This window comes from Jaculus jaculus, chromosome 2, assembly GCF_020740685.1.
Source record: "Jaculus jaculus isolate mJacJac1 chromosome 2, mJacJac1.mat.Y.cur, whole genome shotgun sequence".
Lineage (NCBI taxonomy): Eukaryota > Metazoa > Chordata > Mammalia > Rodentia > Dipodidae > Jaculus > Jaculus jaculus.
The window spans coordinates 41,251,460-41,264,709 of record NC_059103.1 but is presented as its reverse complement, the minus strand read 5'-3'; the positions used below and the strand labels follow the sequence as shown (position 1 = coordinate 41,264,709).

At 44.7% G+C, this 13,250-nt stretch overlaps 1 protein-coding gene across 3 annotated transcripts in view; it reads right to left on the bottom strand.

The window, feature by feature from the left end:
- Positions 1–1,771: 1,771 nt before the first annotated feature.
- Dym (dymeclin) overlaps positions 1,772–13,250 on the bottom strand; it is a 522,785-nt gene continuing 511,306 nt past the window's right edge. For all 3 annotated transcript variants that reach the window (XM_045142835.1, XM_045142833.1, XM_045142834.1), the window contains one exon: positions 1,772–2,147. In XM_045142835.1, the coding sequence (XP_044998770.1) occupies positions 1,998–2,147 (150 nt within the window). In that variant the 3' untranslated portion in view covers positions 1,772–1,997. The remainder of the gene's footprint in view (positions 2,148–13,250) is intronic.

Here is a 13,250-nt window from a genome sequence, read left to right as displayed (position 1 = left end):
GCAATATGACTTCAGAGCAGGTGAAGTCAGGTGTTTTCATCTAATTTTGGGTAAAAAACATGTTAATTTTTACCTTCCTGTGAGCACATGGCGATCCCATGTTACTTCATTTTACACATTTTTACTTTGGAGACAAAATGATTTCTAAGTAAATACTAAAAATGAACACAAGCATATGTCAATCCTACTGCCGACAAGTGCTGTTACGTGATCAGTCTTTCCTGTGGCTTTGCATGGCCGAGGCAGAGATGCAGGCAGGAGCTCGGTCCTGTGCAGCAGGACGGGTGGTGTCTCAGTGGGAAGTACGGGGCCTGGGGCTCAGGGCATTCAGAGAGCCAGGAGGCCTGGAGAATAGACAGCAGAAGCACCTCAGTCAAGGCATCTTTGGCATTTTGCCCTCATCAAGATGATTGGGCTTTTGGGGACCATAATTCCTCCCACCACAAGAACTACCTGACTTGCAGTGCACTGATGTCCCATGGTCCAGCCCAGGTTCTAGACTCAGAGGGCCTTACCAAAGACACAGCTACTAACATGACCCTTATTTATTTATTTTATTTATTTATTTATTTATTGGGTTTTTTGAGGTAGGGTTTCACTCTAGCCCAGGCAGACCTGGAATTCACTATGGAGTCTCAGGGTAGCCTTGCACTAACGGTGATCCTCCTACCTCTGCCTCCCAAGTGCTGGGATTAAAGGCATGCGCCACCACACCCGGCTTATGACCTTTATTTTTTACTGTTAAGGAAAAGGAGGCAAACTAGAATGCCTTGGAAACAAAGTTGTAACTCATTTCCCCACATAATTGCTAGCTGAAATAATCCATTCCACCTTCAGACTGCCATGCACTCAAAGTTAGAATGGGAAGTCACTGCCATGGGGAGAAGCCCTGAGCTGTAGTATGGGCGTCCCCAGCATTTCCAGGGACAAGACTAGCACTGAGGCAGCTAGAAGGGCCTCCCATAGTCATCCAGGCTTCGGGGGCTCCATCATCCATTTCCAGATGAGGACCAGGAACTGCCAAGCTACCCCGAGAATCCAGGAAGGAGGGCTCAGCCTAGTTCCTCCAGGTGCAAACTGCCCAGGTGTGTACAGGGTGCTGAGAGAGGGCTTGATGATGGGGTGAGCGCAGTGAAGGACTGGAAGATACTCCCATGGGACCTCAGTACCCATTGTCTTGCTCAGCACAGCCCAGGGGTGTATGAGACATACCTCAGCTCAGGGACCAAACTTACGGGTCTCACAGGCCCCAACACATTGTTTTAGAAGTCAGAAATAAGGAGAAAAACATGTTTTTCATCACACATGGAATACAGTCTTAATAAGTTGGTCTCTTTTTGCTCTTTGGTTAAAGGAAAAAAAACTGTTTTCAGAATTAAACTTTTCCCAATGGTTAACACAGGGTAGTTTAATTTGTACTAAACTTCAAATGAATCCCAGCTCCAAGGTCAAACCTCTATAAAAAGAGCTAGTTTTCTTCTTTGAGGGGAAGAAGACAAAGAGGCTTGAAAGGTTGGTGTCATGCCATCAGTGTTGATGAAACTGTGGGCTGCTGAGAGTTGCAAATAAACTGCATGTAATCAAAACAAAAATCTTAAATGTGTGTGTAAAGGTGTGTGTAAAAAACTGGGTGTGGTGCTTCACACCTGTAACACCAGCATGCAAGAGGAAAGAAAAGGTGTGTACTATTAATGTGTTATGTGTCAAAGGCATCAGGATCCTGAGAAAGCTCTAGATGTTTGGTTTAGAAATAAAACTGCATGTTGACTAGTGAGTTTTTTACATTTATTATTATGCACCCCCCTTGCACTATAATCTAAGCTGAGTGATCTATTGCCAACTGGGAGCAGTTTACCAAATCGAAGTGTGTGAGGGAAACATGTGATCATCTTTGATGGAAGACACACTGAGCAATCTGTCTGTCTGCTTTTGCTCCCTAGAAATAAAGTAAGTAGCAGAGCTGCTGGGCCGGGAGGGAGGGCAGGGTGCAGCCGGTCTCAGTCAGAACTCATCCCGAACAGCTGGATGTCCCGAGGGTTCCAGTACAGGCCTACTGCGGAGTTGTAGACCAGAGACCAGACGTAGGGGATGAAAAATTCTTCAGGCTGCTCTTCTTCCACGTATTTGAATTTCAGTTCGGGAAACTTCTGCAATGAGAACAAGATGCTCTTATTACCTCACCATTCCATGTACACACAAAAGCAGAGGGAGTTTGTAAGTGGTTACACGTACAGTGAGCCCCTTCCCTAACTGGTCATGGGGCTGAGAGTGCCAAATGTTTAAAATATATTTAAAATTTTTGCTTATTTGAGAGAGAGAGAGAGAGAGAGAATATGAATATGAACATAGGCACACTAGGGCCTCAGGATGCTGCAAACGAACTCCAGACACATGCGCCACCTTGTGCATCTGGCTTATGTGGGTCATGGGGAACTGAACCTGGATCCTTTGGCTTTGCAGGCAAAGCCCTGCTAAATATTTTGACTGTCAAATGGCTACTGAGAGAATGTAACGTGCCTGTGGCCAGGAACTTTGTCTTTAGGGCCAGGTCATTTTGGAGGTGAGTCCTGAGCTTTGGGCTAGAGAGATGGCTTAGTGGTTAAGGCTCTTGCCTACAATGCTTAAAGACCCAGGTTCTATTCCCCAGTACATATGTGAAGCCAGATACATAAGGTGGTGCATACATCTGGAGTTCATCTGCAGTGGCTAGAGGCCCTGGCTCATTCTCTCTCTCTCTTAACTAAATAAATAATAAAAAAGTCCCGAGCTTTGAGCTAAAGATAGAAGTTAGATCATAGCTCTGAGCAGGTCACAGGTTCTCCATAGCAAGACCCCAGCCTCATCCTCTAGAGGGCAGAGTAGAGGCTAAGACCCTTCTTTTGGGTCTTATACCCCCATGAATGCAAAGAGAGTGGGTTAGTGGCCTAAGGTAGCATATACATTATAGCATATCACCATCACCAGGACTTGGCTTATGACTAATCTTACTCTTCTGGCTGGGGACAGAGGAAGCTTCTCTAGCCTGATGAGAAGCTGGAATCTACTGAAAGCCTCCAGGTCTCTTCTCCATCAAAGAGGCTCCACCAGGAAAGGTTGCAATGTGACAACCCCTGTCAGGCAGTCTGGAGAGAGCAGAAGCAAGCTAGAGTCCTGAAAGGTGGTGGATGGTGAGGGTGAAGGAGAAGGCTAAGAGAGGAAGGGAACAATGCATACACATACATTCATTATGTCAGAAGGCAGGCCCGTGAGGGGACAGGGTCTTTTGTGCTTGCTAGAACCCATGTCCCCAGAGTGTCAGGTACTTACACCTCATGTGGAGATGAGTGCATTTGTGAGGCAGTGCCATAAACTGAGGACTAAGCATGCTCCAGAGGCACATGCAGGTACTTGACATATGAATATTTTCACAGCGCATTCCTTCATTCACCTAAGTGTCTGCTGTTTGGGGCTGGACAGACCTATATGGGCAGGTGCCCCGGGTACAGCATCCAGACACAGTTCCTGTCCTCACAGGAGTCCATGCTTATGCAAGGACAGACAAGTGGCTATAGTAGCAGCAGTGACAGCTGAACAACTCCAACTAAGGAATGCGACAGGGGAAGAGATGCTGCAGCGCCAGAAGCCCGTGGAGGCAGCAGCCAGATAGAGTGGAAAGTGCGTCCTCAGAGGACAGCCCTAGTGAGAGCCTGCATGTGAGGCCCAAGGCATGCCTTGCTGGAGTGTGTAGAAGGGGTGAAGAGAGCAGAGAACGGCTCTGCAGGGCGAGTGATTACTCTAACCCAGTGTGGTGGTCTGTGTGCTGGTTCCCCAGGGGAGGTAAACTTTGGTACTAAACTAAGGTGATGCTAGTTGGGTAGAGTTTAGGAAAGGGGAGACCATGGTGGAAAAGGCTCACATGTATACACATACAGGGTTACCCAGTGGTAAAGACTGAAATGTCTTAAGTGCCAGACCCCTAGAGTACCAGGATGAGCTCAGGCAGGCATAGTTAAGCAGTAAGGACTTCTGGCAAGATGAGCGCTGAGTGCAGCTTGAAAGGTGTATGGGAGTATTCTTACAAAGGAAGCCCTCTGGCCTTTGACATTACTGCACATAGCACAGTGCCATCAGTAAAAACCAGCTACCTACTTTTTGGCTCCAGAGTATCATGTGAGTATGGATAAGTACCAACACAATGATGTGCTCTGAAAATCACCTCCTGTTACAATAGGGCACATACAGTCAGAAGCCACAACCAGCAACCTCTGTGCATTATGCGGGGGCTGTTTCCTCCACAGCCTCGGGTCAGACAGTACAGCATCCTGCGGAGGCGGACTCACCCCTAACAGAAGGGACAGTCAGGGACAGAAGGCTCTGCGCCTGGCTCAAGGATACACAGTCTGCTGCATGGAGTGAGGCTGCAAGCCCCCATATGACTGGACAGTCAGCTGAAGAGTGACAGGGTTTTAGTCACCCTAAAGCTTCGTCCTTAAACTCAGTTTTCTCAGGCATCAGTGGAACTCTTTAGGGTTAGTTCTTGGTAGAACCCAGTACACTGTGGGTCCTTAAAAGCCACATGATGTCAGTGAGCATGAAAGAGTGGGGGCTATTTGAAGAAGGTGACAGTCCTAGTTCTCAGAATGACCATGAATGGGGAGCATAGTGGGAAGGGGTAACTTGAACATTTCTGTTAGCATCCCATACTGTCTCTTGGTTGGTATAACATCCTACATTTCTATGTAGTAATAGAGCCATTAAAAAGTCCTCTTTGTTGTTAGAAATAAAAATGACTCAAAGATGTGAGGCTTTTATTCTATCCAGTGACACATTTTGGAGGTTTTTCTGGTGAAGGGTTGAGAGGAACATGAGGAAACTGATGTGAGACTGCTGACCGTATGTACCAGGAAGCTGGAGAGGGGATAAAATGCAAGCCTGAGGAGTTAACTCTCTGAGCTCCTTTCACAACAGGAAGGCCTTCCATCTGAGCCGAGTGCTACTACTAAGTTTCTGCCTACTGCCGCATTTACCTGTGTTCAATAGCTTTGGGAAATTCTGGTAATTGTCCCATTAAAATAGTATGAGCTGAAGATAGGTCTGCAATCTTGCAGGGGTGGAAAGGGTAAAAGCATCCAGCACTCTGGATGATCTTTCCCATCAACAGTTAAAGACTGGACTCGTAGCACGCTGAATGGGTGCACAGGAGGGGACAGGCCCTCTAACCTGAAGTAACTGACTTGGCCAGTAACAGCCATGACTCCCTGGTATGGTAAACAAAGTCTCCATGTATGCTGTGCTCAGAAGGGCTGGTGCATCCACGTATATGACAGAACATACAGATAGTACGCCTAGTAGAAACTCTACCTACCAGTACAGACATGGGCAGATTTTACTACAAAATTATTCTTCAAGCAAGGCAATGATTATTTTAATAGACATTATCCATAAACACTTAATAATAATTCTGGGATTATAACTATTTGTAGCTAACATAATTGATTATATTAGCAGGCATATTTAAATGCTTTATATGCAGTTACTCATTTAATCTTTTTTTTTTGTTTGTTTGTTTTTTTTGAGGTAGGGTCTCACTCTAGCCCAGGCTGACCTGGAATTAACTCTGTAATCTCAGGGTGGCCTTGAACTCATGGCAATCCTCCTACCTCTGCCTCCCGAGTGCTGGGATTAAAGGCGTGCGCCACCACGCCCGGCTACTCATTTAATCTTGAAGCATCTAGAAAATGTACTCAGAAGGCAGGCAGATAATTTGAGTTTTAGCCTTTTTCTTCCTCCCTTCTGGTATTTCCTGAGGGCCTAGTGTGTAGCCAGCACAGAACTAAAAGTATGGTATGACTAGTAAATATACAGACCTAACATTTAAGAGGCTCTACTAGCTCCCCGACTTTGGACAAGTCTTGTCCCTTGCTCAGACTCAGGACCTTAGAAGATAAAATGTACCATCCTCTGAGAGGTCATGACAACCAGAAGACACAAGCCGTGAGAAGAGATGGGGCTTGACTGGTGCCTAACAGCATAAACACCCAATAACATGATACACCAATGTGAGGCATTTCGTAACTCATCTAGAGGCCAGAAACACTGCGACTGGGTTGCAAGCTTATTTCTCTCATGCCACCCAAATGGGCACCTGCCACTTGTAACCCTGTTTCCTGGCTCTAACTGAAACATAAAGGACCAAAGTCTCCCATATCCAAGCCTAGAACGAGTGGCTGCAAAGACTAGGCTCACTGGTGCCAACATTCATCAAGAACAAGCTGTCGCTGACAGAAGAAGTCTAAAGAATGCCGCTGCCCCTGACAGGCCGCTGGGCTGGGAGGGAAATGGCCCTGAGTTGGGGTTTATGGTGATGGTAATGAAGACAGAGGGTCCCTTCTACAATGTATGTGACATTACACCATCATCTGGGTGTTCACAGCCTCTTTTCTTGGAGGGGGGGAGAATGAATATGGGTGCACCAGGTTCTTAAGCCTGCTGCAAACTCCAGACACGTGAGCCCCCTTGTGCACATGTGTGACATTGCGTGCTTCTGCCACTGTGCATCTGGCTATGTGAGACCTGGACATTTGAACATAAGTTCTTAGGCTTTGCAGAAAAGCACCTTAACCACTAGGCCATCTCTCCAGCCCCCCCCCCCCCAACACACACCTTTTTGGGGAAGGTAATGAGGCACATTCAGCAACACCCACAACAGAGCCTGAGTTATGGCACTTAATCTTCTGAGCTGCACGGGACTGGGTCGGGTGGCTGAAGCTGACTCAAAGGAGAGCCCTGGCCCTTCTGCTTAGAGCTTGCAGAAATAATATGGTGGATGGCCCAGAAGTGACTAGAGTCACCCCATGCCATTTTATCCAGAAGCATCTCATTAAAGACAAAAGTAGCATCTTCCAAGCCTGCTCAGGCCAGTACCTAACACTGGCCTTGTTTGGTTATCAGTCTCTTTACTTCTCTATCTCCCCAACTAGATTATGGGCTTTAAGAAAACAGGAGCCTTCTGAGCATCAGGCATAATACTGTCTCTTAATTGTTGATCCACGTGAATGGATGAAGGAGTTCACACTTTCATGACAGTAGTTCTGTGACACAGGCATTTTTTAAAAAAATTTTATTAGCATTTTCCATGATTATAAAAAATTTCCATGGTAATTCCCTCCCTCTACCCCTCATACTTTCCCCTTTGAAATTCCATTCTCCATCATATTACCTCCCCATCTCAATCATTCTACTTACATATATACAATACCAACCTATTAAGTACCCTCCTCCCTTCCTTTCTCTTCCCTTTATGTCTCCTTTTTAACTTACTGGCCTCGGCTACTAAGTATTTTCATTCTCACGCAGAAGCCCAATCATCTCCACATATGAGGGAGAACATGTGGTGCTTGGCTTTCTGGTCCTGGGTTACCTCACTTAGTATAATCCTTTCCAGGTCCATCCATTTTTCTGCAAATTTCATAACTTCATTTTTCTTTACTGCTGAGTAGAACTCCATTGTATAAATGTGCCACATCTTCATTATCCACTCATCAGTTGAGGGACATCTTGGCTGGTTCCATTTTCCAGCTATTATAAATTGAGCAGCAATAAACATGGTTGAGCACGTACTTCTAAGGAAATGAGATGAGTCCTTTGGATATATGTCTAGGAGTGCTATAGCTGGGTCATATGGTACATCAATCTTTAGCTGTTTTAGGAACCTCCACACTGATTTCCACAATGGCTGGACCAGATTGCATTCCCACCAGCAGTGTAGAAGGGTTCCTCTTTTTCCACATCCCCGCCAACATTTATGATCATTTGTTTTCATGATGGTGGCTAATCTGACAGGAGTGAGATGGAATCTCAATGTAGTTTTCATCTTCATTTCCCTGATGACTAGTGACATAGAACATTTTTTTAGATGCTTATATGCCATTCGCATTTCTTCCTTTGAGAATGCTCTATTTAGCTCCATAGCCCACTTTTTAAAATTTATTTTTATTTTTTATTAACATTTTCCATGATTACAAAATATATCCCATGGTAATTCCCTCCCTCCCCACCCCCACACTTTCCCATTTGAAATTCCATTCTCCATCATATTACCTCCCCATTACAATCATTGTAACTACATATATACAATATCAACCTATTAAGTATCTTCCTCCCTTCCTTTCTCTTCCCTGTATGTCTCCTTTTCAATTTACTGGCCTCTGCTACTAAGTATTTTCATTTTCACACAGAAGCCCAATCATCTGTAGCTAGGATCCACATATGAGGGAGAACATGTGGCGCTTCATAGCCCATTTTTTGATTGGCTTGTTTGATTCCTTATTATTTAACTTTTTGAGTTCTTTGTATATCCTAGATATTAATCCTCTATCAGATATATAGCTGGCGAAGATTTTTTCCCATTCTGAGGTTGCCTCTTTGCTTTTTTCACTGTGTCCTTTGCAGTACAAAATCTTTGTAATTTCATGAGGTCCCAGTGATTAATCTGTGGTTTTATTGCCTGAGCAATTGGGGTTGTATTCAGAAAGTCTTTGCCAAGACCAATATGTTGAAGGGTTTCCCCTACTTTTTCCTCTAGCAGTTTCAGAGTTTCAGGTCTGATGTTGAGGTCTTTAATCCATTTGGACTTAATTGTTGTGCATGGTGAGAGAGAAGAATCTATTTTCATCCTTCTGCAGATATATATCCAGTTTTCCCAACACCATTTGCTGAAGAGGCTTTCTTTTCTCCAATGAGTATTTTGGGCATTTTAATCGAATATCAGGTGGCTATAGCTACTTGGGCTTACATCTGGGTCCTCTATTCTGTTCCACTGATCTACATGTCTGTTTTTGTGCCAGTACCACACTGTTTTTGTTACTATGGCTCTGTAGTATAGGTTAAAATCAGGTATGATGATACCACCATCCTTATTTTTGTTGCTCAGTATTATTTTAGATATTAATATATATAATATTTTAGCTATTATTTTAGATATTTAGATATTTGTGATTACAAATGAATTTTTGGATTTTTTTTCTATTTTCATGAAGAATGCTTTTGGAATTTTGATAGGGATTGCATTCAATGTGTAGATTGCTTTTGGTAAGATTGCCATTTTCACAATATTGATTCTTCCAATCCAAAAACAAGGGATGTTTCTCCACTTTCTAGTGTCTTCTGCAATTTCTCGCTTGAGTATTTTAAAGTTCTCATTGTACAGATTCTTTACTTCCTTGGTTAGGTTTATTCCAAGGTACTTTGTTTTTTTTAATGCAATTGTGAATGGGAGTGATTCTCTGATTTCATCCTCTGTGTGTTTGTTGTTAGCATATATGAAGACTACTGATTTCTGTGTATTTATTTTGTATCCTGCTACATGGCTGTAGGTTTTGATCAGCTCCAACAGTTTGCTGGTAGAGTCTTTAGGGTCCTTTATGTATAGAATCATGTCATCTGCAAATAATGATAACTTGATCTCTTCCTTTCCAATTAGTATCCCTTTTATGTGTGTCTCTTGCCTGATTGCTATGGCTAAGACTTCTAGAACTATATTAAATAAAAGTGGGGATAGTGGACACCCTTGTCTTGTACCTGATTTTAGTGGAAAAGCTTCCAGTTTTTCCCCATTTAGTAATATGTTGGCTGTAGGCTTGTCATAAATAGCTTTTATTATATTGAGTTATGTTCCTTCTATTCCCAGTACTGTAGGACTTTTATCATGAAGGGATGTTGGATTTTGTCTAATGCTTTCTCTGTGTCCAATGAGATGATCATGTGATTTTTGTCCTTCAACCCATTTATATAATGTATTATATTTATAGATTTGCCTATATTGAACCAGACACAGGCATTTTTAAAACATTGCACAGATAGGAGGAGCAAGGCCTGACATGTCAAGAAGCCTGCCAGAGGGACCACAGCCAGGGAGTGGTGAGATCTTTCCACTGTAGCTTCCTGGTGTCATCCAGGATTGGGGTGCCCTTCATTAGAACACCTGCAGCCAGGATGGATGTGAGGATTCCATGCATTCTATAGGATGATGGTGGGTTTCATACCTCTCTTCAATGTTCCCAATAGTCACTCACTTGTGGTACCCAAGTGTCCTCATTATAAAGTACTGTGACTGCTCTTCATAGTCCAGGCTGGGGTCAGGAAACTAAGCTGGGTAGCTTGGGACACTTCTCTGGGAGTTGGTATCAGATGAGCCCAGTAAGGTCTCAACATCTCTATTCTCTACAATGCCTCCTGGCCTTAATGCAACTCTAAAGTCAAGTCATTGTTTATTTCTACTCAGCCAGCCTTCGCAGTGGACAGACAACCTAATCTGGGATTCACTCAGCTGTCCTGGGTATTGACAACCAAAGGTTTTCAAGGACAATCCTCCCAACTGTTTAAAGGTGAGACTCTACCACAGTGCTGCCAAACAGCTATATAACTCATAGCCCAGGGGCCTGAAGTTCCAGGACTGGGCCCACTTGTGCTCATGAAGGACTGACCTTTTCAGTGTTCACAAACTGCAATCTTCTGAGTGGATGTCACAAGTTACAGGAAGCCAAGAGCAAGCCAAGGGGCTAGGGAAATGGTGCAGATGATAAAGTGCTTGCCACACTGGCATGAAAACTCGAGTTCTGCTATGTAGTGTCATGTAAAAATGCTGGGTGTGGCAGTACACAGCTGAAATCCCAGTAGTGGGAAGGATCTCTGGGTAGCTAGTCTAGATGACTCAGCACATTCCAGGTTCAACGAGACTCTGTCTTAAAACATAAGGTGGAGAGTGGCTGAAGTAGACATCTGACATTGACCTTGGCCTCCACATGTATACATGTGTACCCATACACATACAAACATGCCTCCATACACACACGTGTAACACACACACACAATGCAACAAGAACAAGCAAGCTATGGTGGTTTGATTCAAATGCCCTCCATAAACTTAAGTGTTCTGTTCCTGTTGTCCATCTGATGTTAGCCAGGAGGTAATGTCCACCCTCTGCTCCTGCCATTGTTTCCCCCTGCAATCATGGAGCTTCCCCTCGAGTCTGTAAGCCAAAATAAACTTTTCCCATGCACTGCTCTTGGTCAGGTGTTTTCTGCCACACAAGCAGAGACAGATTGCCATCAACAGAAAGTTGCTTGGACATGCAGACAGCACACAGTACCCAGCACAGCTCCTTGTCTCCCTGAGGGAATGACTGAGCTGTGAGCTATCATTTCTGGGCCCTTGTTTTGAAAGCTTTACCAGTACATCACCGACTCAGCTCAGCAAGGGACCAGTGCGCAAACAGCAAGGAAAACCAACGTCTGCTCACCAGGCTGGCTACCAAAGGCACCCCTTGAAGTACAAGGTAAAGAGCTTCTTTCTCTTGAAATGATCCATTTGTAAACCCAGGACTAGGAACACTTTGAAAGGGTAAATCATGGGAAACACAGTAACTGTGTTCGAAAATCCTCTTCAGGCAACCTCATAAATGTGAATGCAGCTGCTGTACAAGCTGGGCCTGAGCTCTAATGAACTGGGCCCTCCCACATCAACCTGTCCATCTGGCTAGCTACAGACACTTGGAAAGACGTCCTTAAATTCATGCGCTTCTCTGAGATGTCTTAGAAGTCTGAATAGCTAAGTAAAAAAATAGACAAAATGTTTTATTTAGCACTAAGGACGCTGGGGACACATTCTGTCAGGATTCAGTCCAAAAAATGTCATGCCTAAAAGTCAACAACTGAGAAACAGTCACCCTTCCCTTTATGTTCCTTTGTAAGCCCATGGAGGTCAATAATGCCATCGAGCCAGGTGTGGTAGCATATACCTTTTATTTTAGCACTCGGGAGGCAGAGGTAGGAAGATCACCGTGAGTTCGAGGCCACTCTGAGACTACACAGTGAATTCCAGGTCAGCCTGAGCGAGAGTGAGACCCTACCCCCCCCCCAAAAAAAAAGCCATCATGAGGGGCTGAAGGACATCCAGCTTCCTCATTGGAGAGTGTCTCCATCCCTGACATGCTAACAAACACCATTTGGCCACTCATAGCCTAGGTGTAGGCCAGTGGGTATTCTTAGGACTTCCAGCTCTGACAACTGTCCACTGCTTCTCCACTTACACTCAGCTGCCTCAGCATTTAAGACCCGTAGGGGGTCCTGCTTGTAACTTCAGGGTGACTGTGCCTTGAGGACTGTATGTACTCTGGGAAGGATGAGGGGCATTGATCTGCCAGGTAGGGCAGGAATTTATCTGGTTCTGGCCAGCACAGTGCAGGGGCTGGCTACCTCAGTCCAGGTGGCCCTGGTAGGACCTGGCTTTTGCTCCCTGGTCTTTGAGATCCTTGCCCTGTGGCCTGGTCTGGGAAGGAGAGAAAGCCCATCACTACAGCTTGGAGCTTGGTCTCAGTCCAAAGCTGCTTACAACAATCCTGTTGTTTTGATTTTTGGAGCCAGAGGTAATGCTAGATTCTCAAGTGTGGCCAGAACATTTTTATCAGCTCCAGTGAATCAACCTCCCACAGTGGGATATCCGGATGCCCAGATCAGAGACAAAACAGAGGTCTGATTTGGTGGGGGAGACTTGAGTGTATCAAGCAGACCAAAAGCCTATATAGCCTGTCTCTGCTGTCAGTTATGTGATCTGGTAAAAACCCACAGGAAGTCAGTGAGCAGATGTAGGGTACAAGTGTAATAATTTTATTACCACAAAAGTTCAGTGGAGATTTTCAGTTTCTACCTAAGGAGTATCCAGATAGCATCAGATGCTTTAGCAAGCACCTGGCATGGCTCCAGGAAGCTGAATGCAATTTAAAATCAAACAGCAACACACACATTAAATAGTTTTCTGCCCATAGTAAGCCTGGGAGAAGACAACAGAGGTTGACTACCGGACATGAGTCAGCTCAGAATGGCTGTCAGCTGGTGTGGGCTGAGATGGCCTGGTTGGTACTCTTCACAGCACTGTAGGGTTTGTGGTGGGCAGGCTTGCTCAGATGAATGGTAAAGTGACTTCATGAGCCTGCCATAGGACAGCAACAGAGGTTGCTTACAGAGCATAGGGATTATACAGCTCCCTGTCTTGGCCCCATCCCAACCATTGAGGATTATCTTCCATCCTTTCTTCCCTAGTGAGTACCAACTACATCCAGGGTTGCATAGCCCTTAAAATGGTTTTCTTTTTTTTTTAATTTTAATTTTATTTTAATTGAGAGCGACAGAGAGAGAGAGAGAGAGAGAGAGAGAGAGACAGAGAGAGAGACAGAGAGAGAGAGAGAGAATTGGGCACACCAGGGCCTCCAGCC